Source organism: Watersipora subatra, chromosome 3, assembly GCF_963576615.1.
Source record: "Watersipora subatra chromosome 3, tzWatSuba1.1, whole genome shotgun sequence".
In the NCBI taxonomy this organism is placed as follows: domain Eukaryota; kingdom Metazoa; phylum Bryozoa; class Gymnolaemata; order Cheilostomatida; family Watersiporidae; genus Watersipora; species Watersipora subatra.
In genome coordinates, this window is record NC_088710.1 from 65,099,183 (window position 1) to 65,123,802 (window position 24,620).

Here is a 24,620-nt window from a genome sequence, read left to right on the forward strand (position 1 = left end):
ATACCGACTGTCTTATGTCAATGATAGATAAGTGTAGAGTATAACATAGAAAATACATAAGGATTAGAGCTCATTGATGTTTTTCCCAAGAACTTTTATTAATATAAATAACTTCACAATGAAAAAAGGTATTTTATGAGTAAAAGATCAAATGCTGTAGAAACGAGAGCCGTGTAGAAAATAGCAAAATAATTTTTATACAATGTTAGAAGGTAATATGAGGAATTTTATAGAGAAAAAAGTTGAGTGAGATGTAAAGTGAGAGAAAGTCAAAAAGAGTCAAGGTGCAAAAAGCTCCTTTGAGAATCACAGATAAGAATCAGTTAGTTAAACATGACCTATGCAATGTTATTCACACCAGAAGGCCCTGCCGAATATGGCCGTTTGGCTACAGTTATGGAACCCCTGCTATTAATGCTAGATTGTGATCCTCTCCTATTGCTCAATGTCGCGGAGAGAGGACGACTATGAGACCCAGTTGATGTCAACGGAACTTTCGCTGACTGGGTTCGCTGTCTTCGAGTTTTCTTCGCAGAAGCAGATTTTTGGTTTGATTTTTTGGGAATTTCTCTGAAAGCAGAGGCAGGACGAAGGGATGGGCTAATAAGCAGTCCCTGTTGAGTGTGCCGTGAACTCAAAGAAGCTAAAATACACAAAACATGAAGTTGAGCGAAATCCTATAACTCTTCTTAAAAACCACAAGCTAGCCAAATGCTGACAAAATTATCGGTGAAAGAGCTGTAGTATGGTATATAGAATTGATAACACTAAAGTTGTGATACTGCACAAAGGGAGATTACTATTCTTGTAAATAACAGCAGACTTTTGATGTAATAACCAAGGACACAGGCACCCTGATAATATATCACCTTGAAACAGGGTCTATGTATAGCTATGCAAATACAGTATGTATATAAATACAGAGATCGTGAGTAAATGCACACCTCAATGGAAAAATCACAGCGTAAGGCAACAAACATGCATACGATAGAGATGCATGAACGCACTAGTAACGGAATGGATTGTAGCATAGGAACAGATAACTCACCGAAGAGATCCGTGTTGGCTTGACATTGCGCACAGCTCTCTATTGGACAAGGTATCTCTAGACTTTCAGAGAGAGTATGCTCAATGAAAACTTCAAATGATTGTTGGTCATATGCACAGAATGTTCCCATCCATGCTATGTAGTCTGTAATCACATCAAAGTATAATAATGCAGCATGTAATCATAGCAAGGTATACTATATAGCATGTCAAGGTATAGCATGTAGTATATAATCACAACAAGGTATACTATGAAATCTGTAATCATAACTTAGTATCAGAGCCTATAGCTTATATATCATAAATAACTTTAGAAGATCGACAGCATGAATGCATACAATTCACTTACTGCGTGGATGGATGATGACTATAGAAGGCACACCAGAGAGACCCAAGAGATCGGATGTGTTACCAAATGCTATGTGCGGACCATCAGGAGCAGACTTGATCCGCTTGCTCTCTGATCCTGTAATCATATCAAGCATTTCAAATATACATGTACTACTCATTATCAGATTGTTAGGCATATGACCTTGAACTTTCCATATACCGCATCCACATAACATTGCAAGTTTGCAATTACTGATTTGTTGATTTATGGATAAATACTGATTAGCCTTATTTTTGGTTACCTAGTAGATTCTGCTTGATGAAGGTTTGTGCAGCAATAACGGTAGATGCTGATTGGTTGGTTACATGCCACATGGCTTGATGATCGACCCAACCATTGCCGGTGATACAGTGCACAAGATCAGCCCTTTCCTGAGGAATGGTCACATCCAGACCACATGCCAGCGACACGAAATCATACTAAAACAAGACCAATCCTAGGAAATGAAATACATGTAGGTAAATTATATTATTTGGATAGAAACTTGTATTTGGTTTTGTAAAAATAATTTTAATGGGTATAGCGCATTGTGGCTAGCTAACAGCATCAAGTAAAAATATCAAGGAACATTCCTGGATAGGACCATAGAGTGAGAATATTTACTGCGCATAATGAATTGAACGTATCCAATACAGCATAGACTGGAAATACCCGTTGCAGCATGAATGGGAAATATCCATCATATAGATTATAAATATCCGATACCTTGTCATTGTTGAACTGAGCAAACTTGAACATGCATTCCATGGTCTTTTGAGAAGCCAGGCACCAGCTATTCCAGAAGAGCAACACCGCCGGTCTACCAGAGCCATTTGGGTCGAACAATGGTTTAAATTCGCATTCAAATACGTCTAAGACGTTAACCCGAGGAGGCGCCAGTCGTTTGTGCTGCAGTCCTCTGTATGCTGGCTTTAACTTGCCCTCTGCTGTTCGCTCATGATTCACTGCTGCATCATAACGGCAGCATCCGGGGTTCGGCCACCTGCAGGCGAGGTTAACGATAATAAAAGTTGATTTTTCCACTTCTTACAATGTAATAACCATGCTGTAATACATAAATTTTGAGAGAGCAGAAAGCCCATACTATCGAAATCTAGTGTTCCTCAACACTAGATTTAGATGCTATGGTCCTCATTCCTCAACGATTGATCTTTTTGCTAATAGCAATTTATATCATACTGTCTTTAACTCTAGAAGTTTACCTTTCATCTTGCTGGTGAATGCTATTGTAGCAGAATGCTGCAAATGGTCTAAAGGGATCCGTCAAGACATCAATGGTGTTGGATTCATCACTAACGCCGTAAGGATGTGCTGACACGGTGACCATGGATATTCGGTGCACGGGTGCATCGAGGTTGAGTTTTATCCTCACATTGTTAACATTTGAATGCAGAGTAGTGCCAAACTGCTTTTTATCGACCAGCACTCGATAACCGTTTATCGAAACATCTTGACTAGACTGTGTGTTAGTCCAGCTTATGTGGAGTACCAAAGCACCTGCAATACATGATACATAAAGTAAAAGTGATTGAGCAGAGAGTAAGCCCCATTGAGGTAATGTCATTGACAAACCCTACATTACTATGCTGCGATGAACACTAGCTATATCGAGTGGGCTCCTGCCTGGGCAGTCATGGCCCTATCAAGACCCGACTCACAGCTGGATGGTACAGATGACCTGCACACCACTCGCTGGCCTGGATCCGGGGACTTTCCCCAGAGTACACATTCGTGCCTCCGTTGTAGGTCTTCCGCACAACCATAACTTTCACGATCGTATAAAAGGCTATATAATCGGGGACAATCAATAATAATGTTTCAGGTGCTGCTACTCAAATGTTGCAAGTTGTGAATAAAGAAATAAAGCATACTTTCTGATCATAATAAAAATCATTAAATTCTAATTAACCTTCAACTAACAGCAAAATTAAAAATAAATCGTCATCACATTTACAAATTAACGCAAAATATTAATGATCAGGGGAGACAAATACTAAATTCAACGTTTCAAGCCGGCTGCCAGCTTGAAACGTTTTCAGCTATCATTATCACGGTGCTCAATGCATGTTATATCAATTATCATTTCAATAGGTTTTTAAATTTTTCTTAAACCAAAAAACGATAAAAACTCCTCATTATGCAATTAGCTTAGCTGTATAATTTAAGTGGTCTATAATACAGGCTATACTCCGGCTATACTATACTATAATTGTTGGCTGTCAGAAATATTGTACACCGTATTCTTGCAAGCAACCTGACAAAATAACAATAAATAAGATAGCAGAGCCATGTTTTAAATTGCTAATACATCCTAACTACAGGCTTGCTCATATAAAGTTTTTTGTTGAATGTTGGAAATTTGCTTGTTCTGTGGGTGACCTTAAAAAAACAATTAATAAAACAAAATTAATTATATAAAAAAATTTAACTCAAATTACCATTATAAAATTTTCAATCACTGGTTGTACAATAGCAACTGTTGATAACTCCATAAATTCCTAATATGCATTCTAAACTTGAAAGCATAAACAAGCTTACCTGTGACATCGGCCAAAGAGTTGAAGCAATCATCAAGCAATCCATCTATGTTCAGGAGATACTCTTTGGCCTTTGCTTGCACATGCACTATTTCAGCAGGCTTGAACTTATGACCTCCTAAGACACTTTGATTCTTTCCTCTGTCTGCCAGCACACTCATTAGCCTGCAATTCATATATGACTTATGACCAATAGGAAAGGCTTAATGCTGATCACCCATCTTATTAATAAGAAATATACTAAAATAATTGCAGGTTAACAAGGCTTGTTGTTAGTTTACCTATAGCGCTTGTTGACCAGATCAGCGGTAACCTTCTCTAGCTGTCTCCTTTCCTCCAGACCAACTATGCTCACAGTTATGACTGGCGGATCAGGAAATATGAATGGCTCAACGGTTATAGCGTCAGTTCGAAATATTTCAGACATTCCGTGGAGCTACAAAAGAGATTAATGCGGCTACAAGAAAGAGATGTTAATATATCGATACAAAAGATGTCAATGTAGCTGCGTAAGAGGTCAATGTTATTACAAATGAAGTATGACTGAAGGACCGGCAGTGAAAGCAGATTTGGGTTGGTGAGAGGAGCCATGAGCGCGCCGATCAGAAATCATTGTAGACCATCTGATAGGAGAGAGAAAGCTACTCACAAATATCTCCAAGTAGATTTTGTAGATGCCCTTTCTGACATTATGAAGCTCGGCTTGAGTAGTCTCGGGGTGGATAGGCGAGACTGTCTGAACAACTTTGTCGGTATCTCCTTCACGACAAACAACCTACAGATACAACAAACCATCTACAGATACAATAAACCATCTACAGATGCAGAACACCATCTACAGATACAATACACCACTTTTCATTATCCCAACCACAGTCGATATAATATATATACACTTTATACATATTCTACAGTATACATATGCAGTATATATGTACTGTATATGTATACTGTATACTGTTTATATACAGGATATATATACATATATGTAAAGTATATATATATATATACATATATACATATACAGTATATATGTACAGTATATATGTACTATATCTATGTACATATACAGTATATATGTACTGTATATATATGTGCTATATATACTGTATATATATACCATATATACAGTATATAATATATATATATATATATATACTATATATACAGTACATATATACAGTGTATATATATATATATACTATTTATACAGTACATATATACAGTACATATATACAGTGTATATATATATATATATATAATGGAAATGACGAATACTTTTAGAGATAATCCACTAGGTATAAAACAACCCACCTAACATCATATGACTTATCTTACCTTGTAATGCTTAATCTTGACACCCTCTGTGCAGTAGGGTATATCCCATCCCAACTTTAGTGAACTGTTTGTCTCCGAAGCAAGCTGTCTTATGGTTGGAGGAATGACTCCGGGCCACTTGATGAGCAGAGGATCTGAAGGCTTGCTGGAGAGATCATTGTTGGTGATGGCTTGCACTTGGAACGAATATTCAGTGCAGAACTTGCCTGCAGTATAGTTGTATATCAGCTGGTCTGGTTCGTTCACCGCTTCACATATGCCATCCACATAGACCCTGTAACCGGTGATGTGTGCTGTTCCATAGCACTTCGGCTTCTCCCATTGTATAGAAATGTACTTCAAATTACAGGCTCTGAAAGTTACAAAAAATGCATATCTGTGTAATCAGAGGAACACGCTAGTCTGCTGTTTGTGCCACAGCAGTAACGAACTAAGAAGCGGTATATCATGTTTGTTACCTTACAAAGTTAGGCTATTTTTATCTAATTGCTTCAAGTCTGTGCCATACTATGTGCCATACTATGTACTCATAAATTGAGATGCGATATGTCGAGATTAATAGAATATGTTGATAAGTAAATGGAAACGATGTACCGGACACCGATTATAGGTGTATCAGGAGGAGCGCTCGTCTGCACAATAATCTGCTTGGACTTTTCCGCGATGACATCACTATCAGCGATGGCAAAGACCTTCACATAGTGAGTAGTACCAGGAAATAGCTTTTGTAAGACAAGACTGTGCTCCGCCTCATTAGTATCAACTCTAACTTCTCGATCCTAAAAAGCAACAATACGAGTGATTCGCTGTTTGTCTAACCAATAAAAAGAAAATAGAATCTTTATTAGTACTCCACTAGTAGTTCCCTACACACCTTCGGCTGCGTGCTGCAGCTCCATATAACTTTGTAGGCTCGGATTTTTTGCGGCTTGTTTTCATAGACCCAATCAATCTTCATGGAGGTGTCCGTAACTTGGCTAGATCGAACCTGAGAACAATATAGCACATCACAAATTTGTGCGTCTCGTTCTCAAAAACATATAAGTTAGAGGATGGAGTTGCACAAGATGGTTAGAGGAAGGAGCTATACAAGATAGTTAGAGGATGAAGCTATGCAAGATAGTTAGAGGATGGAGCTATACAAGATAGTTAGAGGAAGAAGCTATACAGGATGGTTAGAGGATGGAGCTATACAAGATAGTTAGAGGATGAAGCTATACAAGATGGTTAAAGAATGGAGCTATACAAGATGGTTAGAGGAAGAAGCTATACAGGATGGTTAGAGGATGGAGCTATACAAGATAGTTAGAGGATGAAGCTATACAAGATGGTTAAAGGATGGAGCTATACAAGATAGTTAGAGGATGGAGCTATACAAGATACTTAGAGGATGGAGCTATACAAGATAGTTAGAGGATGAAGCTATACAAGATGGTTAAAGGATGGAGCTATACAAGATAGTTAGAGGATGAAGCTATACAAGATGGTTAAAGGATGGAGCTATACAAGATAGTTAGAGGATGGAGCTATACAAGATACTTAGAGGATGGAGCTATACAAGATAGTTAGAGGATGAAGCTATACAAGATGGTTAAAGGATGGAGCTATACAAGATAGTTAGAGGATGAAGCTATACAAGATGGTTACAGGATGGAGCTATACAAGATAGTTAGAGGATGAAGCTATTCAAGATGGTTAAAGGATGGAGCTATACAAGATAGTTAGAGGATGAAGCTATACAAGATGGTTAAAGGATGGAGCTATACAAGATGGTTAGAGGATGGAGCTATACAAGATGGTTAAAGGATAGAGCTATACAAGATAGTTAGAGGATGAAGCTATACAAGATGGTTAGAGGATGGAGCTATACAAGATGGTTAGAGGATGGAGCTATACAAGATGGTTAGAGGAAGAAGCTATACAAGATGGTTACAGGATGGAGCTATACAAGATAGTTAGAGGATGGAGCTATACAAGATGGTTAAAGGATGGAGCTATACAAGATGGTTAGAGGAAGGAGCTATACAAGATGAATAGGGAGACTACCTCTTACCTTCAAGTCTGTCTGATCTGAAGCTTCCCAGGATTCAAAGTCAACTAGAGAGCTGTCAAGTAGCTGTCCGGCAGCAAATCTAGAGCCAGGCGTGCTTATGAATAATGAGTTAGAGGTAGTTGAACTCCCGTAGACAGATCCAATGGCGTACATACATAGCTTGTACTGCCTGAGAAATCACCATACATTCAGACGTACAACTCAGTAATAAGAACACATGCATTAGTGATGTCATTGGTAATGTCACACAGTAATGAACTAAAATCTTGCCAATGTGTCAAAATTCATTCTCTTTCATGTCATTTAAATCACCAAGTTCTGCCTCTATGGGACCAAAGGCATTTGATACATAAGCGTACTTTATTCCGCATACAATATTTCTCAATACTGGATCTGTCGCCTGCTTTCCCTAGAGGGCCGCCACTCACCTGTTCGGTCTACAGGGTATGACAGCCTTTCTGTGAGTAGAGCTAAGGACGTGGCCAATCTTCTTGTCATTCATGTAGAGTTGATAGCCTTTGACCTTGACATTGCCGTAGCACCTTGGCTCTCCCCATTCTATAGTGAAGTCTTTCTCATTGACCGACCGTAAGAAGATTTCAGGAGGGTCAACTGGGCCAGGAATGACAACTTGCATGCGTTGAGTCGGCATTTGCTGGACATGCCCATCATACATCTCTGGCTCAACACTCACCTCATACACTTTCCTGGCCAACCGAAACATTGCAAGTTTACATATTGAAGCTGACTAAGAACACTTATCAAAACTTGAACGTCTCTAGCGGAGATAATATTCAGACAAGTAAGAACTCACTTGCGTTTCTCTACTGGTATCATGCAGCTGGTGTTGTGGGGCTCAAGGCCGGTTTTGTGAAGTGTGCCATCGTCTCTCACATACCATATCACATTCCACTGCTTGACATTTCTGTGGTGCGACTGAACACCCCATTTGACTTGCAATCTACCGATTTCCTTACTTGAGTCCTCCGCATAGAGAGAGCTTATGTGCTCAAAGTTTCCTCCACAGATTGCTGGCAATGAGACGGTGATTGGCTTAGAGAGTGATTCATCCGAGTCTTCCTCCGCCCTAATGCCCTGCATTCAAATTGATGAACTTATGCACAGCGACACTGTTGACACGACAAACAAGCGTTGTAAAGAATCATAGTGACACCAATGACATGACAAGCAGGTGTTAAAAAGAATCATAGTGACACCGTTGACATGACAAGCAGGTGTTAAAAAGAATCGCAACAACATCGTTGACATGACAAGCCAAGCTGGTGTTATAAGGAATCATAGTGACACTGTTGACATGACAAGCAGGTGTCTTCAAGAATCATAGCTACGCCGTTGACAAGAAAAGCAAAACAGGTGTTATAAAAAATTATAGTGACACTGTTGACATGACAAGCAGGTGTTAAAAAGAATTATAGAGTATTTTGGTGCTGAGCGAATGGATATTTCAGAGCATATAGAGCAAATTAGCCAATAGAGATGTATCACTCACCCTTTTCTTTTCTCTTCGTGCAGCCTCGGATGAAGTCAAAGCCACGAGGCTAATCTCATAGGTTTTACCAGGCTGGCACTGAGTGAGATGTACACGTTGAGTAGAGTTGTCAAGTGGTCTGTGTAGCCTGCCATTCACATAGAGCCGATAGCCTTCAAGATATCTTTTTACATACACGGGTGCTCCATCAGCGTCCCTTGCCACCACGGAGTATAACACTGGTTTATCCCAATAGAGGTCGACTGTAGTAGGAGTATAGCCTGTAAACAAATGGAAAACGCACTTAAGCTCTACCTCTAACTGCAATATAGATTAAATAAGAGCAACTGTCGTTGTAAACATGGTGAGTAAATTTACTAACCAGAAAAAGTCACGCTGTTTAAAATGTCTGTTCACATTTCACAAAAGTGTTATGGATTGGATGCATAACCACAAATTTATCATGGTCATGTTTGAATTCTGCTCTTCTGATTCTATACTCTCTGCGTAGCAGCATTTATTATACCTTCTTGTCACGGCATCGCCAAAACTTCATTAAAGGTTAGGAATTAGTAGAATGATGATCAGTGCGTGTACCAGAACAGACATCCAATAAAATCATGCTTTGCAACACGAATTGTGGCTGTGCTGAGATTGTGAATGCTCAAGCTATGAATTTTGTGATGAAGTGGTCAGGTCATCAGTCAGAACAAAAAGAAGAACAACTTGCCAAACCAGCTAGCTATCAAAATGAATTCAATAAAAAAAATGAGTTCAGCCATGCTCTTTTTACCTGTAACGAGCACTGCGGGTGGCTCAACAGGAGCCCGAGCTCTAACCAGCAAGGGCATGCTGGGTATATGAGTTGTTCTTCGATTCTTGTTTTCATCACCATCAATGGTTTCCATGGCCGTCTTTACACTAACTACTGCTTCCACAACAATTCTATACTGGAAACCTGTAAAAGTCACTACCATGCATAAAGATTCGCTCTGAGCAAAGTTAAGCATTCAATTTCTACATGGTTGTTATCGTTATTTAGTAGCTAAAAGTAGTAGTGACTAGAGAATAATGATCATAGAGACTAGTCACTAGTAGCAGTAGTAGCTAGTCACCAGTAGCTGTAGTAACTAGTCACTAATAGCAGTAGTAGCTAGTCACCAGTAGCAGTAGTGGCTAGTCACTAGTAGCCACAGTGACTCGTGGCCATACAAGCTAGTCATTAATGTTTATGGTGGCTCACTCAAGGTTGTATTGGCATTGGTATTGGCATAGGTAATGTATTGGCAACTCAGCATGACTAATTTTTACGTCGATTCCAAGATTTATGTATTAATAGACTTCAAAGTCTAGAAAACGGTCTGTACAAGGAGTTCACAACTACCAGGAACGATAGTGAGCATAGCTTTATGTTAGCATGTTGGTAGCAGGTGACTGGTCACATCTCCAACTACTCTCAATTCTGACCTGGTATGAGACCACTGATAGTAGCAGAAGTCTCTTTCTTGTGTAGGTTCAAATGCTCCATGTAATGCTCATTTTCTTTGGGTGCATTGGGGTCAAGGCGAGTCCACCTCACTATATAACTGAGCAGACGATTGTTTCCAAACACCACCGCTGGCTTCCACGTCAGCTGAGCAGTGGTGTCACTGACTTTCTTTAACATGAGGTCTTTAGGAGGTTCAGTGCCAGAGGTTCGCACCTACAATTATGGTTACTTCTGTATGCCTTAAGGATATGTGAAGCATCACACACTATTACCCAGAGTCAGCAGTTAATCTGGTGAGTGGTATATTCCTTTCCGATAACATATAGAGACCAGCATTTAGTTTGAGTAGTGATTATATTGTTTATAGCGCACAGACGCATGGCGGAATATTAAATGTATCAGAGACTCACAGTAATAGTGGATTTAGGCAGCCACTCATTGTCAGGCATCTCTACATTGCTGTGAGGTATTTGCCGATCTTTCTTCCACTCATGGCCACAAGGCAAGGACTCAAAAAATTCATCAGTGACGGCTGTTATTGTGATGTCATACTCAGTATGTTCACAGAGATTGTAGAGGCCTAGGCTCGTCTCACTAGGCAACAGTTCTTCACAAATATGTGTTTTAACCTTCTTGTGTACTGGGATACAATCGACACGAACCACTGAAAAAGGTATATTACACAGTAGACTGTATGTAGCTGAGGTCAGTAGCGGCTTAACTGAAGAGAGAAATATTAATGAGCAAAAATAAATAGAAAAAGAAAAGAGAAATCATGCTATTGAGAATGAATGTAGAGACAAAAACAAAGAGCTTTGAAAAGCAATGTACATGTATGATAGTAAGTGAGAAAGCAGGCAGACATTTCTACGCTATTACACTGTCATTACATCTCAGCAGGTAGTTTCTGTACAATTCACTAGGTATTCTTTGTACATATCATTAGGTGCTGTCAGTACTACTTCAGAAGATAAAGTCAGTCTACTTCAGTAACTATTGTTTATACAACTCATTAGGTGTTGTCATTTCTACTTCAGAAGATAAAGTCAGTCTACTTCAGTAACTATTGTTTGTACATATCACTAGATGTTGTCATTACTACTTCAGAAGATAAAGTCAGTCTACTTCAGTATCTATTGTTTGTACATATCATTAGGTGTTGTCAGTACTACTTCAGAAGATAAAGTCAGTCTACTTCAGTAACTATTGTTTATACAACTCATTAGGTGTTGTCATTACTACTTCAGAACATTAAGCCAGTCTACTTCAGTAACTATTGTTTATACAACTCATTAGGTGTTGTCATTACTACTTCAGAAGATAAAGTCAGTATACTTCAGTAACTATTGTTTATACAACTCATTAGGTGTTGTCATTACTACTTCAGAACATTAAGCCAGTCTACTTCAGTAACTATTGTTTATACAACTCATTAGGTGTTGTCATTACTACTTCAGAAGATAAAGTCAGTATACTTCAGTAACTATTGTTTATACAACTCATTAGGTGTTGTCAGTACACTTCTGTAGACATTGCCAGGCCATAGCGATAGCCACAATCAGAGCGCTTTAGTTGAGATTGCGCAGGTAGTACAGCGGTGTACAGTGTTTGACTTTACCATCATATAGTAAAATACAAAAACTTTCATAAATGTTCAGACAGTGGTAGCTCGGTTGGCGACACTATCAGCAATATACAACTGATATGATCAAATACCATTACAAACACATAAAACTCTCGCTCACTTTTAACTTCAACACCCCTTTCTCTGGGAGGATCCCAGCCAATCTGAAGGCTGTGACAGGTGCTGGCAAGAATTCCAAGGTTAGATGGAGGTTCAGGAGGCTGACCCGTTCTCACGGTCAGTTTCTTCGACTTAGCAGAAATAATAAAACTTCTCGTAATTTCTTCTCCAGGGCCTCCATCCATTTCTGTAGAAAAAGCATGACTCATGTGTTATGAAATACTACACCCTTGAGCAAGCTTGAAAGACCACTGAATAGTGTTTACAGAATTAGCAAAAAATGTTTGAAGCGCATGAGGCTCACTAACGAAAAATAAACTCAGAGTCTGATACTCACTAGAGTGAGAGTAAACACAGAGTCTGATACTCACTAGAGTGAGAGTAAACACAGAGTCTGATACTCACTAGAGTGAGAGTCAACACAGAGTCTGATACTCACTAGAGTGAGAGTAAACACAGAGTCTGATACTCACTAGAGTGAGAATAAACACAGAGTCTAATACTCACTAGAGTGAGAGTCAACACAGAGTCTGATACTCACTAGAGTGAGAGTAAACACAGATTCTAATACTCACTAGAGTGAGAGTCAACACAAAGTCTGATACTCACTAAAATGAGAGCAAACACAGAGTTTGATACCCACTAGAATGAGAGTAAACTCAGAGTCTGATCCCCACTAGAGTGAGAGTTAACACAGAGTCTAATACTCACTAGCAACTTACCATCGAGAGCAATGTACTGCTGTTTCCTACGAGCCTCTATGATCATTGTATAGACCGTGTTGGGCAATAGGTCATCAATCAACAGATGATCATCAGTGGTAGAGCAGCTATTAATCTGACCTAAAACAGCATCAGAGAGTTCTGGGAAATTGATTCAGATAAAATCTGCTATCCAAGGAATAATTTAGTTGATAAAACTTGTTAAGCCTCTTAGCAGAAAACACTTTAATATACTAATAAGTAACAAATACAGTATATAGGTAGTATATTAATTAACTAGAACGAAAGAAGCTATCTGTCTATAATATTCTACATTACATCAGTCTTTTAGTATAGGGTTTTATATTTAGGCCTTGCATTGATGGCCAGTTCATACCTTCAGCAACTTCTCCAGGCCACCAGGTTACTTGGTAACTATCAGATGGCAAGAAATGAGCTCTTTGTCCGTCAATCTTGTGCTTCCATACAAGCAGCACTTGGTGCCCAGTTACTTTTTCTGTCCAAAGTTTGGTAACTGGAGATACTAGACCGGAATACTGCAAGCAAATTAAGTTACATGGGAAGCGCAAGTAGTGAAACTCTTTTCACAGATACGTCTTACTTGTAAGCCATTGCTTAAGAATTTTTGACATCCGATATGACAAAAAGGGTAAGTAATATGAGTAGTGCAGCTAACTTTAAGTAATATTAACACAAAACAACAATTAACAAAATGCAAAAGTTTGACAGTACTTTACCTAAATATAACAGTTTGTATTGTTAACATCTAAACAAACAGTAAAAATAATGCTAAAATCTCATCAGGTATTTTTTATAATAATAATAATGAACAGCTCAAATACTAGGAATATATTATGAAGCTCTAAAATAACAAACCAAACATTCAGCAATGAAACGGAATGAAATGGAATGGCTACAAATGCATCAGAAATCTTTTAAAAAGTCTATTTCAAACCGCCATACTCAGCATACGCGTGTTAACATAACTGAGAGAGAAAGAGGTTGACCTAACGTGAGAAACAGTGACTCATCCTGATCTTATCTGATCTATTTTTAATGGTCAAAAAAGGAGACTAAATCAACTTGACAAAGTTCTTGCTGACACTAGGTAACTTCCGAGTTTTCAGCTAAGGAAAGACAGATTTAAATCCCACCCTGTATAAGAGTTTGTTATCAAATCAAAACTTTCTTGACACTTTTAGTTTGTCATCTAATAAATTATCAGGCAGTTTCTTTAAACTATGAGTTAATTTTCCGCTTAAGATATGTTTTCAGATATATTAAACAATTTATGTTAAGGCATTCAAATGTAACCATCATTGTAGGTGCAAACATCTTGCACTGAACCTCCTTAAGACCTCATGCTAAAAAAAGTCGGTGACACCGTTGCCGAGGAAGCTAGCGGTGGTGTTTGAAAATTAAAACTTTAACTAAACTGCTGGGCTTACTGCAGAACTTTGGGGATGTTTGCGAGATTAAACTTCAATAATTTTTGTTTGTAAAACAAAAAATTGCAGTTACTGATATCGTATGCAGCAGTAACATACAGCAGCGACATCAACAAATTGCAGTTAGTGATATCATATGCAGCAGTAACATACAGCAGCGACATCAACAGATTGCAGTTACTGATATCGTATGCAGCAGTAACATACAGCAGCGACATCAACAGATTGCAGTTACTGATATCGTATGCAGCAGTAACATACAGCAGCGACATCAACAAATTGCAGTTACTGATATCGTATACAGCAGTAACATACAGCAGTGACATCAACAAATTGCAGTTACTGATATCGTATGCCTCCGTAACATACAGCAGCGACATCAACAAATTGTTGCACACCAAAGATAAGCTTAATCCGCACTTGGTGTTTTTATATATTAAGCTGAATGTTTCTACATATATCTCTTTGTTTTGCTATATGCTGTGGATCTAAGGCTACTGTTAAATAAATAAAACTAGAACTTATAGCAAAGCCTTACAGCAATCACTGATGACTATTCAATGGAAGTATATATAATCATACTCGTACCGAGAAATGAATGTATAAAAATAGCTTCGAAGATTATAAAACAAGCAAAATTTTTTACATTTTCTGCTTGATGGCCATGCTAACAACTTCACTTATGCCTTGTCAATATGGTTGAGCCTTTAAGCTAGGTTAAGAAATAACCTACCTGCAGTGAGAGTTGGGGGCCAGGCTTGCACTCTGCATAGCGACCTTCTCCTTCTTCATGTACTGAGCGGTCAGCCCCTCCTACCGGATGCTCAGTCAGAGCTATAATTTGCAGTTTGATATTCTCTCCTAAGGCCACATCTTTGATGCTCATGCTTGTCACCTCAGGAGGAATCGTTGAACCATAGATAGAGTCATTCTTAAAGAGTTGATAGCCTGAGAGAACTGCATCTCCGTACTGCTGAGGCACTTCCCAGGTGATGTCGATACCTGTGAACAGTTCAATTCTTTAACAGCGGCTGGATCAATGAGGGACTCGGGATAAAAATATATGTGCATTATGTGTTTATAATGTGTTTGAACAATTGCATCACCGCTGACCGCTGCTGCGTAAGATAAAATTTATCCTACTATTTTTAGATATCTTTAATTTTTACAAATTACGACTTGACAAAATCTCAGGCTTTTCACAATCCAAGCAGAAACTAGAAGAAATTAACAAAAAATAATAAAAACATAAAGAGGACAAGTGGCAACAGGTGACTGAACAACAAGACTGTTAAAAGGCAGACAGCTAGAGTATATATTAAAAATCAGAGAGACATTTAGATTGATCAGCTCATTATCGGTGACGGCATAGAAGCGTCCCCTATTGATTGTATGACAGACAAGCTAGGTGTATACAGTATTATACACAAGACTTATTCAATCAAACATATACCCTCGGTGGTCATGCTCTCAATGTAGATGTGCGGAGAGGCCGGTGGAGCCGCGCATGTGACCGGTATCGTGTTGGACATGTGACTCTCGCACAGGCTGAATATGGAATTGCCTTCCGGTGCTTTCTGGCCAGCAATTGATTTCACATAGACATCATACGAAACTCCTGGCTTGAGGTTAGTAAGGTAGTATTGATAGCTGTAAGCATTTAATCTTTGTTTAGTATTAGTAGTAGCTAACTACACATAGTATGTCTATGTTTAGTAATAAGAGCTACTAGTGACATGCATCTACAGTTAGTAGTATTGGCTAGCTAATAACATGGATTACTCGTTTAGTAATAACAGCTAGTAATCTTGACCTCCCAGTTAGTACTTTATCAGTACCTAATTTTACAATAAAATATCCATTTGTCTTGTTTCTTTATCCAGGACGCTCAGTCTGATTCAGACCAATATTTGTGGATAAATTGTGCAGAAAAATGCTCTTGTGGAGTGAAGGTAAAATTTAGCTGAGTCATCCAGCGATTTCATAGCTATTTGGTTCACATCAATCGCACACTAGCATATGCTTGCATAGCAGGGTGCAGCACCTTGCATGCCATACATACGACGTTGGTCTGAATCAGGCATAATGTTGATAGTTGTACACACATGACTGTATGATATCCATGTATAAGCGCAGACATAGATACAACAAATTACAAAATAGACTTAAGGAGCGGCTTGTTTCTTACCCATTACTGTCAGACGCTTGAGTTGCCTTCACCTCTCCATGCCAAACACCATCGACATACACGGAATAGTATGTAATGTTGGCAGCGCTGTCTGATGAACCAATAGCAGTTTGTTTAGGAGCATCCCATGCTAACACAACTACTCCCTTTTTATAGCTAGGCTGGTTGACAACAAGAGGTGGCTTTGGAATACTGGGACACGTCACGAACAGTGTGTTGGATGGTCTGCTATCACCAACAGGGTGTTGGGTTATTGCAATAACTTGTACCTAAAATTATTATATTGTTTTATCGGCAATAATTTCATTTCAAACAGAAATTTTTTCCAAATTATGGCATACAAGAAACACAAAACAAAAAAGGACAGCAGCTAGCCGATAAATGCATAAAAATTGTTTGACATTTAGCGTTGAAACGAAATTTCTCTGCTAAGAGAACAGATATTAGGTGGAAGATTGTTAAAGCGGCTAGCAATGATATTTAAAAAGAATATCTGTCTGGTTGACAAGGAAATGAAAGCACCGGCTGGATCTCAGGTAGCTGAAGTGTGCTTATGCGCCATATTAGCGATATTACATGTCGAATCACAGAGGTACATACCTGGACAGTCTGGCCTGGCACAAGATTGTCTATTGTAGTCTGTGTGCAGCTAGGCGGGAGAGGATTTGAGGCGGGCTGACCATTTATTGTAAAATCTGAAGAGCCGTTAAGTAGAACTTTGTATCCTGCCACAGGAATAGAGTTCTCTTTTGCGACTGTCCATTCTATAGTGACTTGGTTGAGTAATTCAGTCTTTACAGCTTTGACTACGGGTGGCTGCGGCGCTCCGACTGTAGTGTAGTCAAACTCTATAGATTTAGACTGAGTATCTCTTGGGTAGTTTGATGTTCTCACTCTCCAGTTTGCAGCGACGTATATTCTACAAATCCAAATAAACTACTAGTATATGTATTTGTTCATAACTAAGGCATGGGATATAGATGAGTTTGAGGCAGATATCAAGAATTAGTATAGAATGTTCTAGAATAGCATGTATGACACATAGTATGGCCAGAGTCACATAGTATGGCCTACTCTGGTATATATTCACCTGTAAGTGGCTCCATTAGCAAGACCATAAATGAGACAGCTGTTTTCATTGGTCACTGTCCAGACATGCTGCAGCAAGTTTATTTTCTCCCCATCACGGTTTACAATGCACTCAAAGCTACGAAACAAACACATAGAGAATTCTTCTTCAACCAAGCAAGTAGCAAAATTGAAAAAAACGTTTTTAATTTCAATGTTTCAAATAACAGCGTGTATTGACCACTTTTGATCAATAGCAGCCCTCAAGCCAAATCAGCATTGCAACTAATTTAAAGCATCTCCTTTACCAGTCAGCCAAAAGATATAGGCCTATATTTCAAAATATACATATTATATGTATATATTTTGATATATATTTATACATATATCAAATTTATATATGATACATATTTGATATTTATTTATATATATTAAATTTATATATATATTTATGTATAAATATATGGATATATGAATATATAAATATATGCATATAAATTTATATACATAAAATACATATTTCAAGAGAATCTTATAACGGTGAGTACAGACTTTGCACAAAAGGTAAATTAGTAATATTTTAAAGCTAGCAGACTACCATAGATCATTCATAAGGAGATTGATGGCTGATAAAGTAACTTACCTGATATTGCTGTTGACAGCAGTAGTAAAAGCCTTTCCAATCACATTGACAGCAAATGAAGTCAGTTCATACGCTGTGTCGGGAAACTCGGACAACTCCCAGTTAACGACTTCTCCTCCGCCTTGTATGTGCTCTATATGCACAACTGGTACGGGTAGCTTGTAGGTTTCTGGTGGCTGAGAAAAAAAAAGTTTTATTAGAACTAGAAATTAGCGTCTCAAAAAACAAGTCATTATGCTTCTCTGAACAAGTGCCACAACTCCAAAAGTGACTGTAATATTCAATCTAACTTATTTACTTGCAAATGCTTTCTTCAAAATATCAGTTAGTGTTTTTATAGGCTATAGTAAATATTCATGTGCAAATGATTATACAACTTGGCATATTATTATAACTTTAAGGCTGTGAGCTTTCTGACAGGCAGTAGCAGCAAGTCATTGTTGATTAGCTGTACATAATGGCGGCTACAGGAATCTCCGAGATTCATGCATATATACTATGTCTATTATATTTATATCTGTAAATCTCAGTGTGAGTTTGTTTGTCTTTTGTTTTATGTCATCCGTGTGTCCAGTTATAGCAATTAAAATCTAGCAATAAAAAACCGCATGACATCATGTCATTACGCGTTTAACCTCTTGGCTTAGTTGTCCTCAGCATTCTTAACTAATTCTATCCTTATCACGATTGCAGGTTACAAGCTAAATAGGTATTTTTATTACTAATTAATAGTACCTTTTGCATTTTTTAAAGTTTTTTAAAAACTACCTCAAAATCCATTCCCTTTTTTTTATTTGTAATTTTCAAATGTGCCGTTTCACGAATTCAATTTTCAGTTCTTCCTTAGGCCAATCGCTAGAAATTATAAAAACTAAAAACTTTCCACATGTACATTCTCGAGTAGGAATTTCTTCTACATTCTTTCTCCGTTTGATCTGTTGAATGTACTTTTGCGCACTCCATAGTTATACCTTTGTACCAGTATCGAGAGAGACCAACATCGTTTAGCAACATAGTTTTAATAGATAGCTTCTGCGGCAACAATCGCCTTTTTTACACACACTTCTATGTACTCTTTGTTATTATTAATTCAACATATTTGTGATTTTTATTTCGTTTTCTCAGTTTGCATTAATTATATCAATATCAATTCATTTTTCATTGTAATCATAGCAAAACAGACCCTATCTTGCCATTCCCTGCTAATTATTGCACATTTAAATACCTTTACTGCTGTATTATTTTTTCTTTTAGTCTATTTGAACTGCACAAAACACTTTTATCAGAATATGAAATTTAAAAGTTAGAATGGTAAATGTTGCATATGTTAAATAAAAATAAATTTGTGTGCAAAGATTATTTTATCACCATCCAGGAAATGCCCGGCATTCATCTAGTATATATATATAATATATGAAATATATATATATACAATGTGTGTACCAAAAGCGCTAAACTGTATGAATACTCCGCTACAATTTACCGCGACGAAAGGAGATTTGCGGGTCGTCAAAATAGGTTCAGGTGAAAGAACTTCCTCTCTTTCTTCTGGAGGAGCGTGTACCGACACAACAACAGGTCTGTTACTCTGTAATAAAAACGGGTATTGCAAGTCTTTTAATCCCTTTACTATTCTTTAATATGCTAAAGAATGAGACGCGTAACATAAGTATAAAAATATACTATCTTTATCTTTATACTTTACTATAATAACCAGAACGATTCTAAGAATGAAACTGATAACATTCATGTTAGATCAAAATGTTCTTGTATAAAGGAGGCTTTAGGAGAGGAAAACCATTGTAAAGCTTGAAGCTTACATCCTTTTAGTAAACAGTAACGGTTTGCACAGTTTTATAGTGCAACTGGTAATAATAAACTAGATCACATATAGTATTCTCAAGGAAAACTTGAGCAGGAGTTAATACCTCTGGCTTGGCTATTATCCTTGAGGTAGACGGTGGAGGAGCAGGGGGAGCATGACACACCACTACCGAGGGGTCTGGTGACCTCACTACCTCTTTATCTACTGGAAACCTCTGAACATCCTTACAAAACATTGAAGGAAAGATGCAATGGAAAGGGTCACAGTTCCAAGGAATAAATCACACAGTGTTACCTGATACTGCAAGAGTTGTCACACCACTGAGGTATAGGTTGTGTTAAAAGGTATTCTTGTCAAATTAGACAGGTTTTAACATATTTTGAAGCAATACCTTAGAGGCAGGGATATTAGGTGAATGGGAGGGCAGAGCAATCACACGTTTCTCTTCCTGCCTCACAGTAGCGTAGTCTTCTGTTCGCTGATTAACAGCCAGACTTGTCTATGTAAATGGCATACGTAGACTTAACTGATAGATTATAGATTAAAATTATTGCACTTTTCACATAGATCTCTATAAAAGCTTCACATGTCTATTATTGAGGCTGTATCAAGTGGATGTATGGAATACAGTATGTCCTCTCAAGGAATGGACAGACTGTGTTACCCAAACTAAATTTCATTGCAATATTCATATATGAACTTCGATCAACACAGTTTAGAGCAGCAGCAAAAGAACAAGCAATAGACATAAGGAGGAATTAACAGGTACCTGAGAAGTAGGGAGATCACGCGAAGGAGAGGGAGGAGCTTGGTGTACAATAATTTGTTTTTCGCTTGGCTTCATCATTTTTGGTTGTTGGTGTGATAGATCAACAACTGGAATTTGCTTTTGCTACACAAACAGTAAGGAGGTGGTGTACAAAAAGTGTGACTATACACAGCATATACAAAAAATGTAACAAGTTATAAAAACCAAAAATGCTTTTTGCTTCTTCTTGTTTGTTTTGCTTTTTCTTTCAGCTTTTTAGGAATGTTAGCAACACACAAACAAACAACACATAAACTATTGGATGAATAAGCAATCAAAATTACCTCAGCGGCACGAGCGTCTCGCACTGGAGAGGAAGGAGTGTAGTACCTAACTGCTTCTCCAGTCGCCTGCCCCCTTTCGCCTAAAAATGAATAGAATATAGTAATTGTTTTGCGGAATTTTTTCGCTACAAAACACTGTGATTCTGCAATGACTGCAGCGTTTATAACCATAGTGATATTCTCTGTAAGATGAAAAATGATCCTACCTTTAGATAATGTTAGAATACAGAAACAAGCACTTTCTCTGCCAAGACTCTAACACAAAAGCACATGACTCGGAGCAAAATCAAATGATAAAATGGTGCTCTGTTTATAATTGATCAACTACAAACCATTTAACAAGCAGATGTGATGCGAAACATTCAAGTAAAGGTCGAGCCACGCATTAACTGACAACAAGCGTGCTGCTGATAGTGAAACAATGATTGGTGTGGAAAGACTAATGCGGAGTTGTTCATTCCTTCACAAGCAAATAAGCAAAAACAAAATGAGTGAACACTGGCTATCGTGATGCGTGCGTCTGCTACGGTTAGTAAGCCTGCCAGGTCTACTCACTTTTGAGATTGCTTTGGAGCTCATAATTGTCTAACACAAAAAAAACAAGATGGAGTTAGGAATGCATTCAGCATCAGTATGATTATCCTTTATTTGAGAGAATAACAATAACGATAAAAATAGTAAAATAATAAAGATCTTTACAATTCATCGGGTAAAATGCTATTATATTATTGTAACAAAACCAGAATATCAATTAAAGTAGCGAGTCATGCAAAAAGAAAGAAAACTTATAATTAGTTATTCCAGTGTATAGGTGTATTTACCTATGACAACCGACTCTCTTTCAGCTGAAACTGTATAATGCCCTTGGCTGGTAGCGGGTTCTGTATAGGGGTTCTGTGAATTTTGAAAGTAGGCTCCAGAAGTCTGTGGAGCTCGGGAGGGAGACGAATGTCCTTGACTCTGTTGATTGTGGATATAGGAGGCTTGCATTCTTGTCTTTTTAGTATAAGAAGCCACGGAAGCCGGCTGAAGAGGTTGATCGTTAGAGTCGTAGTGCTGGTAGCTAGGAGGGTCGATAACCGAATGATTAGATGAATGAGGGCCAGAAGGTTGGGCATAAAAAGAATGGCGATTAGGGGCCTGACCTACTATCACTGCAGACCTTGTATTTGCAGTGCTCTCTCCACCCTCCAAGCTGTTCTCCAAACTCTCTTCCGGAACATCAGGTAAGGTACCTTGATGGCTCTCTTCTTGGTTTAGTGTTAGCTTTTGGTTTTTTGAACTGTGTGGACAGCCATAACTAGAATTAATTCTTTGCGGAATTGCTAGTCCTCTACTACGAGCTTCACGTTTCTCTCTTTCGCAGTACGGACAGTTACCCGAGACATCGCGTGTGTTCTTGCTTTTTCTACGCATTTGTTCTTCCTCGAGACAGTAAGGACATTTTCCTGTCACACTTTTACTGTCCATGTTTTCCCTTAAACAGTAAGGGCAAGTTGGCACATTGTTTGGCTGTAACCGTTGGGGTTGTTGGCCGATAAGAGCAGCGCGTTGTGGGCTGACAACTCGCTGCCTCTTTGGTTGATGAGAAGAAATGACGGCGGCAGTGAACCCATTTGAGCTAAAGTTTGAATTTTTAATGTTTGAAGATGGAAGGTTGGCCGATTGAACGGTGGAAGGTGATAGGGAGCTTGATGTGGCCTGAGAGCTCGATCGATTTGAGCTCCTCATTGACGGTGGCGCCGGTATAGTCTTGACAACCCGAGCTTGACCAGCGATGACAACAGAATTTGAGTCTTTAGAAGTAGACTCCTCTTCAAGGCTTGTCTCACTTGAATAATCTTCGCTGCTTGTTTCTGCAGGTCTCAAACGAACACCAGTCTTGACAGCGCCAATGGCTTCTACAGGTTGAAATGCTCCGGTGGTTGTTGCTGTCCCATGAGCAGCAATGAAAGCAGCTGACTTTGAGTGAGAACTGTCTAACTTACGCGCTCCTGTCTTCCCAGCAACGATAGATTCTGGGCTACCTATTACACCGGGTCCACCGTTAACACCAGCTGTTGCATTTTTGTAGACATCTGAACTGGCGCTGTTTGGCCCCTTTACACCGGGAATATCTACACCTTGTTGCACGACTGATGTTAAACCTCTCATAATAGAGAGGTTCTCATTTAAGCCAAAGTCTGCATGATACACAATAGGATACAATATCTCTGGAACAGGAAGTGACAAATCACGTTTAGATGGTTTGTTAGATTTGAAAGACCTATTGCGAATATTATTGGAAACGGGCTCAGAAGGAGGGGTGGGTTGGAAATGTTTGAAAACAGCTCTAAGTCTACCTTTAGATCGAGGAGTTGTGCTGTCTTCTGCCTCGGTTTCAGTTTCCGAGCCAACCTCAGTTTCTGCTTCCGATGTATCTGAGGCTAAAAAACATTCAAGAAAGAGTGAAATAGTCCATTTAATGCACACTTATAAAGTACATGCACAGGAGTGATGCAGTACTTATGCTATAAGAATAAATTACAATGTCTCATTATACCTTACGCCACCTGATAGTCCAGTCTAGGAAAGCTCTGTCTCATCTGCCAGTCAAAACAGCAAGGAGCACGAGTAGTAATGAAATAAGTATAGTGTTGGTTTATGCTAGTGGTAATGAGTTGAATATTTTTCTTCATCAAAAAAGGTATATCTTTTAACGGTGATAACATTTTATTACGAATTTGGATATATATTATATGAATTAAGCAAAAGAAAATATACTATCATCAGAGAATTCAGCAAGGAGTGGGTGATCTCTGTATCTATATATATAAATCTCAGTGTTCATGTTTGTTGTACACTCTATGTCCAGTTATAGTCATTAAAATCTAGCAATGAAAAGTCCTTATCGCAGAGGATTTGATCTCGGATCCTCCGATTCACAAGGTGATACGCTAACCCATTAAGCTACACGGGATACAATAGATTCATTGAGCAGATAGTCATTATCTGGGTTAAAATACGCATAGCGACTCTGTGTTACGCGTAACATCACCAAAGCTTGCTCTCACGGCTCTTATAAGTAAGTTTAGCAATACGTACCGTATACTAACTTACTCAAATTAGCTAATGGCGGCTACATTAACTGCCACTGTTTATAAGCTGCTTTTAATACTTGTGCAACGCCGGGAATTCGGCTAGTATTATATACTAAGTAACCTGGCAGTCCAGTGAGCCGATAAACATAGAGAAAAAGCATTTGCATTATCATTCCGAAGGTGGCCGATTCGCACATGTGTTGGAGCGACGGGCTATCAAACTGAATGTTACGATTTTGAGTCCCGTATCATACAATCGTTTATTTTAACCCCCAACCTTTGCTTCGGACAAATGGACAGACATGGCTCTTATTATAGTAAAAATATATCATGTCGGAAAAGCAACTTTTCTTTTATGTTGTAAATTGTTGCCTACCTGACATCTCTTAAATTTTAATCCGTCTCTCTTTCATTTTTCTTTTGTCATATAAACATCTTAAATGGTATCTGCCAGAGTTGTAATGTT

At 38.4% G+C, this 24,620-nt stretch overlaps 1 protein-coding gene across 1 annotated transcript in view; it reads right to left on the reverse strand.

Moving 5' to 3' along the window:
* Positions 1–73: 73 nt before the first annotated feature.
* The window catches only part of LOC137390877 (uncharacterized), a 42,184-nt gene continuing 17,637 nt past the window's right edge, over positions 74–24,620 (reverse strand). Inside the window, exons 19-50 of the mRNA XM_068077192.1 lie at positions 21,896–23,500; positions 21,075–21,154; positions 20,374–20,481; positions 20,086–20,205; positions 19,641–19,745; positions 18,158–18,333; positions 17,537–17,653; positions 17,047–17,365; positions 16,447–16,715; positions 15,712–15,908; positions 14,988–15,260; positions 13,187–13,246; positions 12,811–12,951; positions 12,090–12,275; positions 10,755–11,008; positions 10,323–10,512; positions 8,877–9,136; positions 8,181–8,461; positions 7,795–8,073; positions 7,367–7,535; positions 6,188–6,301; positions 5,908–6,092; positions 5,314–5,665; positions 4,625–4,750; positions 4,257–4,411; positions 3,977–4,140; positions 2,641–2,935; positions 2,144–2,420; positions 1,680–1,857; positions 1,397–1,513; positions 1,049–1,192; positions 74–643 (exon numbers count right to left, since the gene is read on the reverse strand). Of these exons, the coding sequence (XP_067933293.1) occupies positions 339–643; positions 1,049–1,192; positions 1,397–1,513; positions 1,680–1,857; positions 2,144–2,420; positions 2,641–2,935; positions 3,977–4,140; positions 4,257–4,411; positions 4,625–4,750; positions 5,314–5,665; positions 5,908–6,092; positions 6,188–6,301; positions 7,367–7,535; positions 7,795–8,073; positions 8,181–8,461; positions 8,877–9,136; positions 10,323–10,512; positions 10,755–11,008; positions 12,090–12,275; positions 12,811–12,951; positions 13,187–13,246; positions 14,988–15,260; positions 15,712–15,908; positions 16,447–16,715; positions 17,047–17,365; positions 17,537–17,653; positions 18,158–18,333; positions 19,641–19,745; positions 20,086–20,205; positions 20,374–20,481; positions 21,075–21,154; positions 21,896–23,500 (7,601 nt within the window). The 3' untranslated portion in view covers positions 74–338. The remainder of the gene's footprint in view (positions 644–1,048; positions 1,193–1,396; positions 1,514–1,679; positions 1,858–2,143; positions 2,421–2,640; positions 2,936–3,976; positions 4,141–4,256; positions 4,412–4,624; positions 4,751–5,313; positions 5,666–5,907; positions 6,093–6,187; positions 6,302–7,366; positions 7,536–7,794; positions 8,074–8,180; positions 8,462–8,876; positions 9,137–10,322; positions 10,513–10,754; positions 11,009–12,089; positions 12,276–12,810; positions 12,952–13,186; positions 13,247–14,987; positions 15,261–15,711; positions 15,909–16,446; positions 16,716–17,046; positions 17,366–17,536; positions 17,654–18,157; positions 18,334–19,640; positions 19,746–20,085; positions 20,206–20,373; positions 20,482–21,074; positions 21,155–21,895; positions 23,501–24,620) is intronic.